Source organism: Plodia interpunctella, chromosome 1 (genome assembly GCF_027563975.2).
Source record: "Plodia interpunctella isolate USDA-ARS_2022_Savannah chromosome 1, ilPloInte3.2, whole genome shotgun sequence".
NCBI classification, from domain to species: Eukaryota; Metazoa; Arthropoda; class Insecta; order Lepidoptera; family Pyralidae; genus Plodia; species Plodia interpunctella.
The window spans coordinates 1,441,035-1,462,225 of NC_071294.1; the positions used below are offsets into that span (position 1 = coordinate 1,441,035).

The following is a 21,191-nucleotide window of genomic DNA, read 5'->3' on the forward strand; positions in this document are numbered from 1 at the left end:
TTATGTTTGAACGTGGTTCTTTAACTAGGTATATGCATAGCAAATTTCATAAAAAACGATTCAGCGCTTTGGCCGTGAAAACTGGACAGACAGACTTTCGCATTTATTAATATGGAAAATAAAATATTGCTGGATTTTTTCCTTTTTTATTGATCTATTGTCGTCACGCATGGACTCTCGATCTAAAGCTAGTTGAATTGAAAAATCTGTAATTCAAAATCACATTTATTACGTACTTACAACTTCATCTTATAATATATAAAAAACAATTATAATATTAACTAAAATGTATTTAAATTGACACCTAATTTACTACAGAATAAAAATTTCAATAACAAATAGTTTATTAAAATTGAAGATTTCATTCGGTAAATTATTCCTAGAAAATAAAAACATTGCATCACTTTATGAAATATAATAATAATGCTACTATGAAAATGTAATATTTTTTTATGAATCTTTAGGAACTTTACACTACCTACTAATCCAACGAATTCTTTGTCCAATATTATTGCTATCCCTTTCGTAATGTTACGTAAGATATGAAAAAGATAGCAATAATATTGGAAGAGTTTAATGAGCAAAACTGCTCAAACATGTACATCCATACAACGAAGCTATAGGTAAGATAGGATAGGTATATATTGTTATCTCTTTCATTAATGGCCCCGCCTCTCTTATGTAGGTATATACACAGGTATAACGTAGTCATCGTATACCTTCATCCGCGGAAGTAAGAGAGGTCGGGCTATAGATGAATGAGATAGCAATACTTTCCGTCAAAAAGTTCTTGGTAGTGCCGGTAGGGACTCCAATCCTATAGTTAATGGTCCACACTAATACAAATACATTCGTTGGTATCAGTTGGTTCAGTCTGACATAATATGACAAAATAATAATTTGTTATAGATTTTATTTAGTTTGTGTACAAATGTGTTGTCTATTTCATTTGTGCAAATTTGAATTTCGAAAAACATGCATAATTTTCAGCAAAAAAGCTATCACAGATAAATAATATCGAGGGAGACACCTCTAAAACTTTATTAATCGCCAGCGCAAGACAATAAATATATCAGTATAGCAATAAAATATTTTTTAGTCTAGTACTAGTCTCTCTTTTCTTTGCAATGTTTTCATGGTCATATTTGAATGAATGAATGAACATTTGTTGCCAAAAATTAAACACTACAACACAAAATAAAAATCATATACAAGTAAATAAAAGCGTGTAAGCAGAGTTGTCACAAATGATGTGCCGTGAGTTAATTTCGGCAAATAACAGATTTCGTTCGGAAAATGTTACAGAAAAAACATAAATTAAAATCAGGAATTATTATCTAGTGACACCATCCTTTATTCACTATTATTATTAAGAAATATATGATTCTTACGAGTTAATATGCTAGGGTGGCCATTTTGCCAACGTTAAATCAATATGGCGTCTCAATAAGAAATGCCATTGAGACGCAATATTGATTTAAAGGTAGAAGAATATATAAATAAATAGTTAATGTTAAGAGGAAGTCTATACCTTGTTTGCTCAGGTATTGAAATAAAGGTTCTTGACTAAAGTTCCGGGTTCGATCCCCAGTCAGATCAAAATGGAAAATAACCTTTTTAGATAGGTCCAATAGTGTAAATATACATGGCCAAAACACACAGTTTGAGTTAGCCTCAAAGTAAGTTAGAGACTTGTATAAGAGATACTAAGAGCCAGGCCCCATTGCTACGTTGCGCCGCGTTACGATGACAAAGCACTATGCGGCTCCGTTATTTTCCATTGAATTCGACATTGACGTGCGTCCATGTACGTCGAATCTCCATACATTTTTCTGCGTCGACGGATGTCAAAACAACGGAGAACGATTGAGCAATCAGGCCGCGCCCTAACTCAACGATATTAAATTGTGTTACTGATTTATCTATTTATATGAAACAGTTTGACAAAGATTATAGTCCTAGCGTAGGCACAGGAGTGTACGAGATCTGTCCTGGCGCGCTGGCTTGCCGCACGCTCATCTCCCACGCGTCCAGTAGCTGCCCGAGCGAACAACCTTTTGGTAGTCTGGCAAGACGAAACATATTTATCACAATACAACAAGTTTTTACACCCTATCTAATATATATTTTTACATGTTTACATCCGAATCCTAATATAAATGCTAAAGAAGGAATTTGATAAGAAAGCTTCAAGCTTGTATGCTACATCTGCACCTTTTATCTGCTCACCCAATCTTCTTGAAAATTCGCATACATATAGTTAAAAGTACGGAGAAGATCGTGTGGAATTTTGAGAAAAAAACTTTTTTACTTTTTTTTTTCTTTCAATGGAAACCAATTCAGCACCACGATCCACATCTGCTCGAAAAAACTAAGACACTAAATCGGTTTCGAAAGAAATAAATCAAGATATACAAATGGTTTTAATTTTCTCGGAAACACGCGAGGACGAAAAACCGGAATATAATAAAACTAACCTGGCGCATCTAGCATCCATGGCCCTCTCCACCCTAGCCTTGAGCGAATCAACGTCGGCGGTGTCCTTGAAGTGCGTCCTCAGCCTCGAGGGCGGGGAGTGCGGGTAGTCGCGCGGCACGGAGATGTGCACGCCCGCCACGCACGGCAGACACGCGTCGTCGAGTTGCGCGATCAGTGAGATGGCGCCACTGCCGCCTGATAGTTGCATCGTTTCTAGCGATACCTGGGAATAGGCGTTTGAAATTACAATGAAACTTCACCTGTGTTGAAAATAAAATGTGTTTTCTTTATTCACAATATAGTGTGTTTCGAACGCTTTTCAGTTGCCTGTGTAAAAAGTTTAATGTATTTTCTTGGTGTATTTCGAACGCTTTTTGACTCCATTAGATGTGTGTTATTAATTTATTTATTTTTATCGTTAATAACTTATTCGATTTGATGGCGTCTACCATAGTTTTTCGAGGCAGAGGCTTGAGTTAATATGTTTTATGTATTGCCCATTTTAAATTAATGAATGATGTAAAAGCCGCTGCGTATATACAGTTACAGTATGATAGATAAAGGCGAAATATAGCTATGTCCCTGGGGATAAAATTATATAATTTGAATGGTGATACCATTAATAAAGACATTAAAAGCAAGTTAAAGCAACAGTCACACAAGTCATTACAAAAGTAGATTTTCAAAGTCTCTAGAAACAAACTTTTAAGGACGATAATGGTTTGATTATTATGTTAGAACGTTTCCAATTAGGACTCACCTTAAATCTGGAGTCGAGTCTGGCTATCTCCCCTTGCAACACATCTGGTATGTCCATCACGGGTTCTTCGTATTTTGCTATTTTCAGCGGCGGCGGGACATTTCTGCAACATTAATAGACCAAAATATCACAACAGAACGGGACAGACTAAATAAAATATAGTGAAAATCTAAACCCCCCCAAGCTGTATTGATGTTTAAGATGGAAGAGCTTGTAAGAATTCATATTATGCCAACAGCTGATCGATCTAATATTCCTACCCGCCTCAATCATACAAACTCACAAAGTTACAAACGATTACCTCTTTATAATAATAGTATAGATTGCAATGACAAAAGAATTTAGCTCGTTGTAAATCCGCTACACTCACTTGATCTCAGGTCCGTTTAGAGCGTCGAGAGTGGATCCGAAAGTTCGTTTTAAAGTGTGATTGGCCAGAGGTGATGACAGACAATTGTTTACCACTTCAAGAAGGGGATTGAAGATTTGTTCCTGAAAAAAGTTTTATGTAGAACTAGCTGCGTCTCGGGGCTTCGCACCCGTGGGAATATCGGGATTGATATGAAATGTGTCATTATAATTATAATCAGCGGCAGGTTATAATCTACCCGTGTACCAAATTTCATAACCGTCCGGTAGACTTTACGTGAAAGAGTGACAAACATACATCCTCACAAACTTTCGCATTTATAATATTAGTAGGAAGTAATTAATGGTAATAAACCACTTCATCTGTACGTCAAAAAAAATATGCTATTTGTATACTACAATTTTCAGTTTAATCGGTTGATGATAAATACTTCAAATTGAGTTCACCGCAGTGTGTTGAATTTTAGTTTACTGCCACTAGATGGTATCACGATGGTCACATATTCAAGACTAAACCGCTGGGCCGATTTTGATGAAATTTGTAATAGACATAGGTCAAACATAGCTACGATAGCTACTATTATAAATGCGAACGTCTGTCACGATTTCACGGCTAAACAGCTCGGCCGATTTTGATGAAATTTTGAATGGACATAGTCAATGACTCGAGCTCAAACATAAGCTAATGCGGAGGAAGCTGAGAGTAACATTTATAAAATAAAGTTTCCTATTTACTCAGTGTGTGGTTCTCAGAGCGTTACGAACGCTGCACCCGCGCTGTTATTACAATTTTTCCAAATTTTAACAAAGACAAGAATTCGTTTTACTGTATGACTTTAAAATAATTAATCTGTACTTTAATTTTATTACAAAAACATGTAAATGGCGGACTTTTTCTTAGAAACGATTCCTTGCTCAAGAAAATTGACGGATCGTAATGACAGCTCAGATCGTAAGACAGCGCGGCAGCAGCGGTCGAGACACTCTGAGAATCACCCAGTGGGCTTACCTTCCCAGCAGTGGGCACAGACATGGTCTCCCCCCGCCGGAAGTCCAACTTTTCAAGCACCACTTCACACTTGATCAGGGTCTCCAACGGCATGCGTTTATTGGGATTGGATAATATGTCTAGCAAATTCTTCATTTTTGTCAGCTTTTCCACGTCTGCGGAAAGAAAATTTGAGATTTTGGTTATAAAAACCGAATAGACTCGCGAGGAGCTCAATGGTGGTTAGCACACTTGGTTTGTAATTGCGGTTAAGATACTCTCACAATGGTCGGTCATTGGATGGGTGACCAAAATTATTTTGAGCTCCTCCGTGCTTCGGAAGGCGCGTAAAGTCGTTGATCCCGGTTGTGTTTGCAGTCGTTAAAACCCGTCAATCCGCAATGGGCCCGCGTGGTGGTTGGTCATGGCCGAAACTCCTTATCCATCTGTAAGGAAGGCCAGTGCTCCAGCAGTGGGAACTTTTGAATGGCCGTGGATGAGACTCGTGCTCGAATCGCGGCGCAAAAATAATAGAGTAAGAGGTTCAAATGCATGGAATCAAATGCGCCCAACTATCCATACTTGCGTTTCATGATATGTTCACATGCGATTCGTGCATTAGTCTGTTTGGCGTTAAATATAAAAAGGTCCACTATTATTAAGGTGACTAAGTGGTCACCTTAATAGTCTATGGAAATCCATAGACTATCTCACTCTGCAGCTTTATGTGGATAAAAAAAAACACCATAATCCATCGCTCCGTTTTAACGTGAAAGAACATATACACACTTTCACATTTATATTAGTGTGGGGAATACCTAGAAAACTTCTTGGTGCGAACTGTGACGTCGATTTGGCGGACGTTTAAGCCATTTTGTGTTTTGTCTTAACGATGTTTTCGTCTCGATCCTCTATTAAATAAAAAAAACTAATTCTACTTTAACCAATAGTTATAATAATTTGACTCACTCTCCACTTCGCTGACCATCCTATGCACCATTCTTCTCAACGGTTCTATGTACTTGGAGAGCTGCCGCACTTTTTCTCTGTATGCGGCTTCTTCTCCACTTGGCGACGCGACGCCGGCGCCGACTGGAGTGTTCAGTGAGGAAGACGGAGAACCAACCATGCCCATGCCGACGCCTCTGTTGAAGAAAACTAACTGAAATTCGGATTTTTTTACTTCGGGAGTGTTTTTGAAAATAATAATGAGATGAAAACCATCTTGGCGCAAAATGTCCTTTTCTCACAATGTCCTTTCTCATAATGTCCTATTCTCGAAATGTCATTTCTCAGAAGGTCCTTTCTCAAAATGTCTTTTTCTCAAGATGTCCTTTTCTCGATGTCCTTGTGTGTTTTTGATGATAATTTAGATAAGCAACTGATTAAAACAGTTTTTTTTAATTAAAATAACATTTTGAGAAAAGGACATTATGAGAAAAGAACATTTTGAGAAAAGGACATTATGAGAAAAGAACATTTTGAGAAAAGAACATTTTGAGAAAAGAACATTTTGAGAAAAGGACATGAGAAAAGGACATTTCAAGAAAAAGATATTGTGAGAAAAGGACATTCTGAAAAAGGACATTATGAGAAAAAGACATTTTGCGCCAAAACGATGAAAACCATTCTGGAATCGAGCGGGAATTGAACACGCGCCCCCATAAAGTATGATTTTGGAAAATACTCAGGCATCATTAAAATAAATGCTTGAGTATTTTTTATTTCTTGCTTGTAACAGTGGGGTATGTTGATTAGTTAAGAGTACCTAATACTCTCTAATGAAAATACTGTACGTCGGCGTGAGACGTAAAGAGATGAATTAATTCAGCCGAACTGGTATGGTCTTGATAGCTTAGTGGTCAAGAGCACCGTCCCGGATAGACAGGGGCGCGGGTTCAATACCCGCTCGATTCCAGATTTTTTTCATCTCATTATTATTTTCAAAAATAAGTTTAAAAAAGCATGTGTGATATTTATAACAAATCCAAAATCCAGGAGTTTTGCTTTGGTACGGGCACCTTTTTGGGTAAACCAGCAAATTATGTAAGGAACTGGTCTGGCTATGCCGCTCCCGTTCGGCCACGGCAGAAGGGGCAAACACAAGAAGTGCTGGTTTGATGTCGTCAAGGATGATACGCGTGCCAATGGTCTGACAAGTAAGGATCTACCTACTTACATGCAACGATTTTTTTATGAAATAAATTAATTTGAATTTGAAACGATGACGTGTGGGGGAGAAAAATAGGTAACCATGGGCTTCGTTTAGTGTCTGGGGATGGAACCCATGGAGACCAAAATTGAGACACTGATTAAATCTGTTTGAATAAGTCTGTAAAAGAAATTAAAACTAAACTAAATGGCAATTTTTAAAAGCGCACTATTTAGTATAAAGATTGGAGTGGAAGCTGATTGTTGACGTCAGAAAACAGACGTAAAATCACCGCTTTTATTTCAATACTAGCTGCGCGCCGGGGCTTCGCTCCCGTGGGAATTTCAGGATAAATACTACCCTATGTGTTATACCAGGTTATTTTCCACCCGTATACCAAATTTCATAACGATCGATACAGCAGGTAATGTGTGTGTAAAAGTAACAAACACACACAACTTACTTTCGCATTTATTAGTTGGGATTTATTATTTACCAAGCGGACAGAGACACAAACCTTTGCTGCGCGACGTGGTGCGACAGATGTTGAGGGGTGGAGGGCGAGGGGGAGCCCACCCCCCCGCAGCCCAGCCCCCCCAGTCCGCCCATCGGGGACGGCATCGTGCCCGTGCCGCCCATTACTCCTGCGCAGCCAAAAAAGGAATTACTGGATTTGAAATTATTTTGTTCCAGTACCTATGCAAACAAAAACCGATTGGTCTACCGTGCTGTGCTGTGATTGGCCGTAATATGTTATTCAATGAAATATGTTCGTGCGATGAATTTTTTTTCTGTCATCAGTATAAGAACTCCTATTGAACTAAAATTACGGTTTTTAAGATTTGAAAAGGTAAAAAACACAGCGTTAAGAAAGCAGGATTTTCTTTACATATCTCGTTTCTTTTATTTTTTATAAACAAAAAACGACGTATAACAAAATATATTAAAATAACGACATAACTTAATTATTCACAAAAAAAACAGGATACAATTCTGAAACCAACAAACAAAAGTGTGTAAAATGAATGGTCATACTTACAACAATTTTTCTGAATTTCAACTGTTTTTTTTTTTTCAGAAATAATTATTTTCAAAGCACGTTATTTCTAATCATACATACATATGTAAAATCTTCCTTAAAACAAAATTAAAAAAAAAAGTTAACAATACGTCACTTTGACATAATTGACATAAAAATGTCTCGTTTAAAGAAAGACTTCTTAAGTCCTCTCTTGTCACGTCTAACATTTAGGCTATTATATTATGTATTTATATTTGTATGTAAGTATTAATATGTATTTATAATTGTATGTTATTTCTAATATGTATTTATATCTATTTTACGTATTTTTTGTTATTGTTATATATTATGTTATATATATTCATGTATTTATTTAGATTTGACTTTTCCTAAGTATATTTATTTATTTTCTTACAATTTATAGTCTTCTATGTTCACGGTGTACGTTATTACTGCTGACGAGCCTGCTACTGTATACACGTCCTCTCAACCTATCGCCGGTTGACTGTAAGAGATCCCTACATGGGATAAGTCCGCCGTTGTACAATGTATCTTTCTTGTATTAATTTTGATTAATATGCTTATTTTCGTGCAATAAAGTTATTACAAACAAACAAACAAACAAACAAACAAACAAACAAACAAACAAACAAACAAACAAACAAACAAAAATGTCAATGTGACGTATATTTTTATTTTCGCAAAAGCAAAAGACAAAATTTTTTTTTTTTTCAAGTTTGTAAGTTATGTCAACGCTTACCCATGGAAGCGGGGCTGGGCCCCGGCGCCTGCATGGCGGGCGAGGCGGCGGAGGGCGAGGGGCTCTGGCGCAGGAACTGCGCGGGCGGCGGCGCGCGCGTCGCGTACCCCAGCAGCGCCTCGCCCTTGCCCGCCGCCCCGCGCTGCATGTGCAGCATATTCATGCCCACCATTTGATTGCCGCCCATGCCGCCCACTGCCAATACACATAATAGGGTAATTTTTACCACGATACTCCCACGGGAAGTCTCGGGGCGCAGCTGGTAAATAAATTAAATACAATTTGATAATCATTAAATAGTACCCTTGTTTTTAGTTTCCTATTTGTAAGTTTTATATTTACATTGTTATGTTGTGTACATAAATAAATAAATAAATAAATCATTAGAATAGTCCTTGGTCCCTTACTTACTTCATTGTTTTATTTATATTTTTTTACAATAAACTCTGTGTTGCCCGCGTCTTTGTCTACAGCATAAAGTGTCATTCGAACTTGTGACCTTTCTATCACAGGCTTTTGATAACGACTCACTCAATAACAAATAACCCCCGGACCACTAAGTCAAATCGACTTACTCCACCCAAGCGCTTAACTTTTAACAATAAACACACGACATAATTATCAGCAATTCAAATAGGCTTAAGAGACATTTTAATTTTCATCTATATTCTCGACTAACTATGCTAACATATGCTGAATATCTAAAACTATAGAAAAAATACAATATCTCATGTGCCGTCTTCACTCACCCATTTGTCCGGGCATCTGCCCCTGCATGGAGTTAGGCGCCATCTGCCCCTGCATGCCGCCCACCTGCCCGCACGGCATCTGCCCGCCCATGGAGCTGGAAATGGGCATGTTGCCCGGCATGTTCATGTTGCCCATCATCTGTGGCTGCATGCCCGGACCCAGTTGGCTCTGGAGTTGCCCCCCCATGTTCAGGCCACCCATGCCGCCGACCATTTGGCCCTAGATATGCCATTGTTGTTTCAATCACTTGTAAGTGATAAAGTGTAAAGTGCTTGCCTCTGAACCGAGAGGTCCCGGGTTCGATCCCCCCGGTCGGGATCATGATGGAAAATCATCTTTTACTCATTGGCCCGGGTCTTGGATGTTTATCTATATATGTATTTGTTATAAAATATAGTATCGTTGAGTTATTATTCCATAACATAAGTTTCGATCTTATTTCTCAATCTGTGTGATTTGTCCTAATATATTTATTTATTTTATTTTATCTATGTTCGAGTGCGCGATATTTTTATTGTTTTTTTACGAAAAAAATTTAGCAGGCGTTTTAGATAACGATTGCACTTTTTAAACATTTAGAAAAGTTAAAAAAACTAAACAATTAAGATCATAGTACACTTCTACCTCATAACTCCATTCCGACAAAACGGTATTCAATGATTAAAACATCCGCTGTAGACATACTTTGCTATGTTAAGACTGAAAGTGAGCTGTCAGCTAATTTGTTGCCAGTGTAAAGAATGTCTACATAGGACGCTTTAAAGCTCATTTTTCAATGAAATTCATATTGCCGGTGGGAGCGGTGGAGTAGAAATGTGCTATTTATTATATTGTGTATGATGTACCTTTAAATTTAAATTTTCTTAAATTTTATTTACTAGTACACAAATTTATCTACGAAAGTGGAAAAAAAACATTAAAAACTTGTTATCAAACAGCGAAAGAAAAAACTTCTCTTGTAACTGGTTATTTATAGAGAGGATATTTATAATTATAGAGAGGTAAGCGTTTGTGAGTTTGTATGTTTCAGGTGGGTAATCTCCGAAACTACATAACCGATTTCAAAAATTCTTTCACCATTAGAAAGGTACATTATCCAAGATTGCTATAGGCTATATTTTATCTCAAAATGCCCACGGGAGCGAAGCCCCGGGCAACAGCTAGTACCTATTAAGTATACATATAATTTAGTTACCAAAGTGTATAAAGGCAAGCGAATGACAACACCCAGTATGTTACAAGATGTACCTGATTAGGCACCATTCCCATCGACCCTCCGAGCTTATTCTGCAACTGCATGTTCATTTGTGGTCTCTGGTTCAATGTCTGCAGCAGATTCGTGGCGGTCTGGGCTTGTGGTCCGCCTTGTGACACGATCGGTCCCTAAAATACAAACAACAGTCAACAATACAAACAACTGTACGGTCAACAGCACATCAAGTTACCTTGCATGTAACTCTATGGCGCGGTAATAGCGACGAGTTTGCAATGAATTTGGGTAGGTCGATGTGCTGTTAACTGTACATAGGAGATATAAAAGAAAAAGAATGATGGGGGGGGGGGCGTGGGTCTTTATGGTGCAGTAACAGAAGCCAAAGTAATTTTGGAAAACTACTAGATGGAATTCGATGCGGTTTACACAGTTGTACAGTGGATGGACTACATTTAAATCTGGTATAGCTTTCATCGCTATATGTTGCTTAGAACTTGAGATAGTGACCGAATGATAAGTTATATGAGCGAATGCACGAAACACTAATAAAGTAATAAAGTAAAGGCGGGCGACGTCGAAGTTTAAATTGATTTGTTATACACGTCAGACATGCTTTTTAACTTATTTTTGTAAATAATGAGATGAAAAAATTCAGAAATCGAGCGGGAATTGAACCCGCGCCCCTGTCTATCTATCAGTGACAAGTTGTGCCTACTATTCTCTAATGAAAATACTGTACGTCGGCGCAAGACGTAAAGAAATTAATTAATTCAGCCGAATTGGCATGGACTCGATAGTGGTCAAGAGCACTGTCCCGGATAGACAGGGGCGCGGGTTCAATACCCGCTCGATTTCTGAACATTACCTGTTGTCCCATCGGCTGCTGCATGCCCGCCATGCCAGGGTTGGGTCCCATCACGCCTTGTGCTTGCATCTGTCCTTGCGGCCCCATGTTCATCATCTGATTCCTTGTTCCTTAAAAAGGTGATAAAGGTGTTTTTATGCTTACAGGACAAACATAAGGTATTCAAACATAAATGAACACAAAGGTTGTCGCAATAACGATCTCTTCCAACCAACCTTTGGGTAGAAAGAGACGAGTATGAAACAGTTCTCCGACAATAGATTCGTCAACGATTCGCCGACAGAATATTTCCTCTATTCTGTCGGCGAATCGTTCGTAGATGAAGGGTTCTGTCGTTCAAACGCCCGATGTCGAAACATTCTGTCGGCGAAACGTTCGTAGACAAAGCAATTGTCGGAGAACCGTTTCAGACTCGAAAGAGACAGAGAGGGAGATAATGTAGAAATATTTTTTGATCGCGCTAATATTATAAGTTTGATTTTTTCCCAGCTAAAAGAGACTGTTAGACCTGGGTATATGGTACAAATTTCAACTTGATACCTTTACGAGTTCCTGAGAAAAAGGATCTTGATAGACAGACAGACGGACAACAAAGTGATCCTATAAGGGTTCCGTTTTTACCTTTTGAGGTACGGAACCTTAAAAAAGAGGAGTAATACTGATATAATGATTATTATATTATTAACACTTTAACAGGGTGATAGGTTGAAATGAATAATTTCAGAAGGGATTTAATAAAGATATACCTTGTGAAGCCAAGTTCTGCAAAGCGTTGATGGGGTCAGTGGGCATGCCGGGCTGGCCGCCGGGCGCCGGCGCCGGCGCTTGGCTCGCCGCCGGCGCCGGCTGCTGCCCCGCGCTGGGACCTTGCATGTTCGCCGCGCCCTGGTTTTGTTTTGGCTGTGCTGTAGTCGATATCAAAATAAATAATAAATTATTAACATTAATTATAATAATATACATGAATAGTACATGTTTCCAACCCCATAATTGGACCGCTTCTTATCTTCCCATGGCCAACACACTCAATCCATCTTCATTTCAGTTTTTCTCTACTTACTTTCCCATTTAATTTAAAAATACAATACAAAATTTTTATTTTGCAGCAATGTTGTACTTGACATTTTGGATAATTACAAAAACTAATGCTTACTGGTAATCAATTATTCACAACACAACATAGAGTGGCAAGCCAAAGAACACAGAATATTATTTTATAACAAATTCGTTAAGGTCAAATGTTATCTACAAGTGCAAAGGGAAAACACCCACTGTAACTTTGTTATGAATTGAATGTCAATAGTAACAACAAATATTTTTAATACTGGCAACTTTCCTGTAAAAGGAGTTCCCCCATGTTGCATCTGATAATTTTTACATAGTTTATCCCAATATGTGGATAACCAAAAAAAATATTTTAATTAAAAAAATAAAACTCCTGGGATACCCACACATTGGAACTATGGCACAACAAGCTAAATTATATTGATCATGAAGGTGGTCACATTGTGGACAACCGTTCTGAAAGTTAAATATGTATATAAGTATATATATATTAGAGATCGCATGAGCCTGACATAGTCACACAAAGTGCACTGAAGCCTTGTCAAAAATTTACAGAGAAAGGGGGAGACAAAGAAATGGATGGATTGTATGATGGAAGAAGTAGGAAGAAGCCGAATATGAGATGGTCATGACGAACAAAAGCTAGCATTTCTAAAATCAAATATGTTATTAGTTGTGGACGCCAGTGTAAGTATCGGATGTGTGTGAGGTACACAAGAGGTGTGATTATATCACCCACAAATCAAAAATGTTAACTCACACATCTCTCTAACATGAAGTATAAGTTTAGCCACCATGTTCATATATTCTTCTCTTGTTTTGGCTTTTGTAAACACATGATTCTCCATTTCGCTGCTGTTGCGGGCCACTTGCATGCCTGACCGCTGTATGACGTCTTCACTGAAAATAAATAAATGTCGATGGATTATATTCTCTGAAATTGTACCGTGATACCTAGGTTATTATTGAAATTGCATCTCTCACCTTGAAAAAGAGAGTTTCAGGATCACCTAAAGTTGGTTTGAGTTGTTATATTCAACAACCAATCAAAATTAGGTGAATAATTTGAACCATGAATGAAATCAGGAGGACTCTTATTACCTATTCTATTACTAAAAACGTGAGCTTGCTTACACTATGTACTTACAAGATTATCTTTATATACAGATATTCTATCATAATATATCATAAATGTTGTTGTTTTCGATTGCATTCCGGCTATGATACCAGGAAACCCGGAAAAATACACTACACTTCGAAGATTCGTATGTGAATCGTCAGCGTTTAAAGTCAGCCGTCTGCCTGACTTTAAACTCATTTGAAAAATAGTACTTTTATTTGAATATTATTATAATAAAGTAAAAATAACTGACGAAATATATCAAGAAAATTATACATACATTCTGGTCACAATCCCTTGGCGAAAGTTAGGAGTTCTCCAATTATCGTCATTTGCCATGGTATTAAAATTCTTTAAGTTATCCATTTTATTTCAGTTGATGCTTCGGACAGACGTAGAAATTGTATATAATTATAAAATAAATCCAGCTTAAAATCTCATAAAATAAATTGATTGCACAAACAAACAATAAGTGATAGAGCAAGGTCAGCAAGGAAAGCAAAGCAAGCAAGCAATCGCTAGTGAGTGACAGGACAGACAGAACAGAGAGTTAAGACAGTGACAGCTATCATCTTAAAAGTTTTCACCCAATAAATATTTTGGCTGCAAAAATTCCATTGTGCACTTGTCAAAGACATTAAGTCTGTGTATATACCGTGGACAGAGAAAACTATATCATTATTTCTTTAATTTTGCTAATACAATAAGGGTAATACGTAAGAAATACATGAAAAGAAACGGTACAGAGCGCTAATAATTTGTCCCTCGTCGTGTGCCCGGTTTTATAAGGAATACTACGGCTTTTGCAAAAATGCTTTTGACCAAACTAATGGGCCGAGAAGTTCTGTAGGTACCTATGTAAATGGTCTATCCTAACTTACTTGGCCACGCTTGCTCAATCTTTAGTTTTCTTTGTCTTTGGTTTCACAGATATGAAGGTTGTTGTTATATGAAGGTTGTTGTTACATGAAGGTGTTGTAAGATTATGATAGGAGTATTTTGTCAGCCAAAATGTTTACTGCATGGAATTAGTAGGTACTTCAAGTACTTATTAAATCCATGGTTTGCTGTTCTCTTTCTACCATAGAAATCAGCCGCTAGCGCGGCTATCGGCTATGATGGAAATTGTCAAATTGACTTTCTTTCACTGACATTGACATAACATAGGTGCGCGCGGATTGTGATGTGAGACAGATATTGTTAGTTGTGTGTGTGAGGCACACAGTTTTGTAAATCACCACATTATTCTGTTCTTAAAGTATTCCTTATTTTAAAGGTATATTTAGGTTATTGTGCAAAAAATAAGAAGTTTTTAATTTAAAATATCTACGAGTAATCATGACATCCACAGTGCTACGAGTGAAACGTAGACTTGAGGATAATCCACAAGATGCCTTGGTTCTCATGTGTAAGCGAATAAAAAGGGATGCTGAAGAAGTCTCCTCATCACTATTCGTGTTCAGAGGAACTGTTGATAGCCAGGTAACTATTTAACATCATGAATAAGTATTACATTTGCGATGTCGTGCCCTCTACGCCCTGCTCCATCCACCTCACCGCGCCGCACTTAAAGCTTATAAAGAACCGTGCAGCGTCTTCTTCCTTGGAGCATTGCTGGATCGTCTTCAGTTAAGTGGCCTACTTATCTCTTGTTGGTGGTATTGGAATTTGTGGCTACTGAACACATGAGCCTACTCTAAAGTGTTCTATTTTACGGCTTTAACTAGCAATTAAGAGTGTTTTTATTATATTCTGATTCTCACCAACTCATCTCCACACACTTTACTCCTATTTAATATACAATAGTCTTGCATTTTTATAATCATTCAGACTATGTGACATAACTTTTTCAGGAAACAACAAATGTACAAAACATAGTCCCCAGAAGTAAAGCAAAGTTGAAGCCATCGCACAGCATCAGTGATATAATAGAGAAAATTAGGCAGGAAAAGAAGGATATTTCAACACAGAGTCGGTACGAAGTTGTGAACTGTAATAGAGGGCTGCAGGACAGTGATGCCAAAGAGCAATATGATTTGGTGGACTTGCAGAAAAATGAGGATGTGGAAGGAGAGGTGCAGTACGCTTATGATTTGTACACGGCTGCTAAACAAGACTTTGATGTCTCCATGCTTGACAATTTAGTCAGGTTTGTATTTAATAAGTTGCGAGTTTCTATAAATATGTGTAGGGAATTGAGTTTTATATGTTTAAAAGTCATATGTAACTAGTTTAATTTTTAAGTCTTGAAATATATGAGATTAAGTTGGAATTTCGGGATAAAAAGTACCACCATACATGTGTTATTCCAGGTTATATTGTACCCATGTACCAAATTTCATAACAATCTGTCCAGTGGATTTTGCATGAAATAGTAACAAACATACACATACATACATCCTCACAAACTTTCGCATTTATAATATTAGTAAGATATCTGCCAATCTGCAATGGGCATGGTGGGTTATAGCCCATACTTCTTATTATGGTTTAAATGGCTGATGACAATGTTTAATAAGTGCTTGGTAATAAATTGGTTCAGTATCTAAGTAAGACTTCCAAAGAAGATTTTCCTTCATTTTTTTTTATTTAGCATTTATTTAATATATTATTTAATTTTTAAATCCAATTTCCAGCATAGAAAACTATGAGACCGATCTTATATTTGGTTCATACCGAGAAGGTTATGGGCAGTCCAGTGATGAAGCTGATGATGATGATGACTCCAATGATGAAAATAACTGGAGGAATGATTATCCCGACTCGGAACATAGCAGCATCAATGAAGAAGACATGATTAAAGCTATGCAGAATGTAGATCTTGGTTTGTATAGGTTTTAATATGTAAAAATATCCTTCATTGTCAATAATTATTGTCTCGTACTAAACCTTATCAAAATCACCTTAATGTTGAGGTTACTTTTTCGTGATAACCATTTCTAGATGTATAAAGTGCCTGTGAAGTTCTGATTTCATTCACTTTGACTATGATGCAAGGCATATTATTTTGTTTGTAACTTTTAAGTTTAATAATAATTTGTTACATTGCAACAAGAACGCTACAATGAATGTTACTAACAAACTTATATTTGATTACGTTTTTTTTAGACTATTGATTTGTCTCACTATTGTGCAAAGTCTTCCTCTTTGCCTTCCATAGGTTTTGGCTTCCATATTTATTTGTGATGTCAAAAAAAATTATCAAGGGTCTATTTTCTTTGCAGAAGACGATTTATCCAGTGATACAGGTGAAGATAAAATATATGACCACCCAAATCCATTTAATGAAGATGCCTTACGGTACGGTCCAGCTTATGCCAAATACAAAGCCAAATTTTTATCAGAAGACGGAGAAATCAATGTAAATTTTGTTCATACAAGCACGGTCCCTGATTTCGGATATAAGGATGACAGTGATGATGGATTTTATTATGGACAAGAAGAAAACACGGATCAGTTTCGAGAGCAATATGGCAATGATTCTTCTGATTGTGATCCGGATTAATTATGATTAGATGTTCGAAATATATTTTGTTAATATATTAGATATTGCATTTCATTTGTCATAACTGGTTTTATTGCACAGGTTTCTAGTAGGACAAGCTATATTTCTCTCTCTCTCTCTAATCCTCTCGTGTTCGCGGTTAAATTCAAACCTGTGTCACCGCGTACATAGGCTTAGCGTAAAAACATCAGGATTCTTTAGAATCACCGATATGATTCGAAATTTTAATATATTAAGTGAAAAAATTATGTGCCTGATTTCTGAAACAATTCGTGCTGCCATGATTGTGTATTTATTTTGTCGCTGGTGTATTATAGATACCGTCATTTTACATAATGGCGCGCCGAAACTAACGCCTACTTAACAGCCGTATTATTCAACCGTATTGCGAAACGGCTAAAATAACGCAGTTTTTCAATTTGGCGCGCTGTTTTGTAAAATGGCGTATTCTACAGTTTGCCTGGCCATATCCCTTATAAATGACTGCTTTTATTCTTATATTATTGGAAAAGAGTATAGGTTAAAAGAAAAGGTATGTTTTAATATGTGATAAATAATTTATTGTCTGGCATATTTTACAATATCATTGTTTGCCTACCTCAGTTATTGTTATTATAACTTTATGCGTATCACTTTAAACTTTCTATGATTATATTACAGATTTACTGTAGGTATTTTTTCGGATAATTATAGAGAAACAAAACCACTCGCAACTCATATTTTACAAAATCTAAATTCAGTTTCTGTTGGAGGTAAATTAAATTGCAATTTTTCGGTTGAATAGTGAGCTGGGCCACTAGCACACTAGCGCCACAATCGCACTTTATAAATTCCTTTTAATTAATATCGAAAACTCACAGGTGATTATGCTACACAAGACAATTCATGTTATTTTAAAGTATTAAGTTCTTTATCGGTCACGGTTGCCACAATTTACTTAAAGATGGCTAAAATAGTTACATATCGTCGATATTATGAATATATTTTGTATTATGGACAACTATAATATTATCAAAGAAAATGCTTTATCTAGTGTGGTTTAATCTGTGGTATCTATTTAGTTTTCGCTATAAACTAAAATTGATAAAAATATGATGGCGCTAGTGTGCGTGTTAGCCCAGTCTTGATGGAGCAATAAAATTAAGTACAGTCAACAGCACATCAAACTACCCGAAATCATTGCCCGCATAGAAGTCCATTGAGGGTAATTGGCATGCGGTTGACTGTACTAGTACGTTTTGCGTTGCGACAACAGACAAGCATAACTTAAAGTTTACTCTTATGTATGTGGTTGCGATATGTCGACGTTTCATATTGAAGGCCATTATAATGACTTAGATCCAACAAATATAGTTGAACTGAACTGAAAAAAAAAAAATCTTGACCGTGAACATGTTTACAGTTTTGTAAAAAAAAACTTTTCGAAAAGAAAAAAGAATGCTTACAATATGCAGATAACTTATAAAATCAGTAGGATCAATAGAAATATTCGAGATGCCGTCTTTAAGTGTATAATTCGGTCATTTGAAGAAACGGAATGGCATAGTCGACGTTATTTTGAAGCCAAAAGTGTGAATTTTCGGATTTTTAAAATAATATTTGTCACGCGCAGCCATGTGTAGTGGGAAATAAGAGACCGCACTAGGCTACAGTCGCCGACAAAAGCAACGTGGCCGACCTATTACTAATAGTTTTAGTTCCACATATAGCAGCGGGTTTTTTTGTGGATTTGTGACGCCAGCTCAAAGTTAGTACGGAGCACTTTTATTACTCCTAGACTATCGGCGAACACATATGCCGAATGAATGTACATTGTGGTGATTGTATGAGATTTTTTAACCTTAAAAAGCATTGTACGACGATCTATTTGCCGATAGTGCAGAGCTGGCATTAAATAACCGAGTTATAGAAATTAACAACCAAGAACGGATTTATGGCACATCACGTCAGATGCTTTTCCATATGAATTTCTACATAAATGTCATGATCATTTACGTCTATTATAAGTACAGCCGTGAATAAAAGTGATTTTGACTTTAACACTTTGCACCTGTATTTTAATACAGTCGCGAACAAAAGTGTTAAGTAAAATTTAAATCACTGTTGTTCTCGTATGTACTAATTTAACCAATTACGTCACAATAAGAGGAAGTACCTGATTTTTGACCACTTCTATAATGCGGCCGAATCGAGACATTTTCCAACAGACAAACACAAATGAATACACATATCGTATCGTACGTAGGTTTCTACTAAATAAGTCTTGTATTCACTTAACTCTAATGACTTAACTAATAAATATGGAATGCTGAATACTTTTAGGAGCAAAAGTTGAATAAAATGTTAGCATTGTGTTAATTAATAAAGGCTGATTAGTTAATATTTCACAAATAAAGAATAATTGTTGCATTCTACTGCAAAAATAAAAAAAAAACGGTTTTTACATTTCGAATTTGAATATCGAACGCAAAAGATACAGAGGATGTATACTACCAGCATCCCATAGTTAATAGTAAGGCAATACAACTATAATTAGTGAGATACCTATAAATGCAAATTACAATTACTCTAGCGATGCTTTGGCATGACAAAACATGGTATTTTGCTTTACAGAATACATTTACAATCGAGATATTTTTTAAAACCAGAACTTAACACCTAGCTATTACCAGTATTAGGCAATAAAAAAAATCCACGAATCTCAAAATAACACTTTTTACATTTTGACAGTTCCTAAACCAATCAAATTAAACTTCGCGTGATTGGGAATTTAAATTTGGGCGCCATATTGTATTTTCCGTTACCAAATCAACATTATAAAATAAAACTATTTTTTTGTTTTCTTAAACTGAAATTGCATTCTTATATACAGTCTATTACTGTTTGGTAATAGCTAGATTATCGGCAATTCACACAGTTACAATCTAAAGTGAAAAGTGTGAATTTACTTCAGTTTGTATTATCTTTACGGTATGCTTGAAACCAGTGTACCAACTAAGCTTAGCTTAGATACTGACTAACCATATTTAAATCACAATGTTATTTAGATTTGAGATACCACTGATAGGTATATTTATATGGAATGAGCAAGTACTGTTTAGCACAGGCGTATCTAAGAATATTTTAATAATAAACAAAATTAACAACAAAGACAGAACAATCACTTAGAACAAATGGTAATAAAATTTAGTTAGTGTAATAATATCTTTACAATTTATTTACAATTTGGTAATTTTTAACGTATACTAATACAAAGACGAAGAGGTTAACTTTTCTAACTAATATTTTTACACAACAAGTTTGTAACAAAATTCTAAATATTAATATACTTGAGGATTTTCACACACGACTCACGTTACGTCCATTCTCGTGTTTTCGCTCACTATGTTATTACGAAACATCATTTTGGCTTTGATATGCTGAACGATTTTTGAATCGAATATATCCGTTATTGCACATAATTTTATTATTTAATCCAAAATTAGAAGTTACAATTTTAATTAGTCTAATTACGATTATAATTACAAGGATACTTTATAAAGCAACACAAGCGTTTAAATGTTTTGCCAGCGATGAAAAATTTCAGAATTTCAATTTGGAACGTTGCTTTTCACGCCCTTTTTATTTTTTTAGTTCAAAGCACGGGAGTGTTGACTCGCGCGGCGGGCGGCGGTGCTGGCACATTGTTATTGGCACTGGCGTCTTGGTTATTTGCCGTGCAGTAAAATTGCTTGTGCGCTTTGTAAGTGTTGACGTATTTGAACGATATGTCACATGATTTACAGTAGTTGGGTGTTTCTTCTACTTCTGCGTCTGGTTCTTTTTTTATGTCGACGACGGGTACTGGGGATGTCTGTTCCTCTTGCTCCGGTTCGTCTATGGCGTGGACCAGTCGGCCATGTCTGACGACGTTGCCCCTGTATGTGGAGGTATAGGCGCAACTCCCGCAGCGGTGTATGCGCTCCCCGCCCACCGCTGGACTTGGAGATGTAGTCTCGCGGTTGTCTTCTTCTAGCACGCATGCTATGTAGCTCTCCTCCTGGAAATTGAAAATGGCCGTTTCAGATGTTTGTGAAACTTATTCTTTGCTTTGTTGAGGAATATACGCAAATTTAGTTTACTAAATATTTGCGTTTGCGACAGAC

General features: G+C 36.6%; 3 protein-coding genes across 6 annotated transcripts in view; 1 reads left to right on the forward strand and 2 right to left on the reverse strand.

Moving 5' to 3' along the window:
• Positions 1–209: 209 nt before the first annotated feature.
• MED15 (Mediator complex subunit 15) lies at positions 210–14,053 on the reverse strand. The gene is made up of 14 exons (XM_053751550.1): positions 13,822–14,053; positions 13,182–13,321; positions 12,103–12,261; positions 11,357–11,466; positions 10,527–10,661; positions 9,278–9,497; positions 8,529–8,723; positions 7,265–7,391; positions 5,565–5,740; positions 4,617–4,771; positions 3,609–3,730; positions 3,239–3,341; positions 2,478–2,701; positions 210–2,065 (listed from the first exon to the last, which is right to left on the reverse strand). Exons 1-14 carry the CDS (start codon positions 13,905–13,907, stop codon positions 1,951–1,953), a joined length of 2,067 nt encoding a protein of 688 aa, XP_053607525.1. The 5' UTR covers positions 13,908–14,053; the 3' UTR covers positions 210–1,950.
• Positions 14,054–14,727: 674 nt separating this feature from the next.
• Positions 14,728–17,086, forward strand: fs(2)ltoPP43 (female sterile (2) ltoPP43). The gene is made up of 4 exons (XM_053751706.2): positions 14,728–15,023; positions 15,395–15,690; positions 16,178–16,365; positions 16,766–17,086. The coding sequence occupies exons 1-4, from the start codon at positions 14,880–14,882 to the stop codon at positions 17,044–17,046; spliced, it is 909 nt and encodes a 302-aa protein (XP_053607681.1). The 5' UTR covers positions 14,728–14,879; the 3' UTR covers positions 17,047–17,086.
• A 497-nt stretch (positions 17,087–17,583) lies between these two features.
• The window catches only part of ush (u-shaped), a 181,032-nt gene continuing 177,424 nt past the window's right edge, over positions 17,584–21,191 (reverse strand). For all 4 annotated transcript variants that reach the window (XM_053751539.2, XM_064437081.1, XM_053751531.2 and 1 more), the window contains exon 3: positions 17,584–21,085. In XM_053751539.2, coding sequence (XP_053607514.1) covers positions 20,681–21,085 — 405 coding nt within the window. In that variant the 3' untranslated portion in view covers positions 17,584–20,680. The remainder of the gene's footprint in view (positions 21,086–21,191) is intronic.

What these genes read in the sequence shown, in the direction of transcription:
- MED15 (XM_053751550.1), bottom strand. Translation starts at nt 13,907, where the DNA reads ATGGATAACTTAAAGAATTTTAATACCATGGCAAATGACGATAATTGG. An exon ending in AGCAGCCGATGGGACAACAG is followed by an intron (nt 10,662 to 11,356) that starts GTAATGTTCAGA and finishes TTTGTATTTTAG; the next exon opens with GGACCGATCGTGTCACAAGG. An exon ending in GCCCAGCCCCGCTTCCATGG is followed by an intron (nt 7,392 to 8,528) that starts GTAAGCGTTGAC and finishes TTGGCTGCGCAG; the next exon opens with GAGTAATGGGCGGCACGGGC.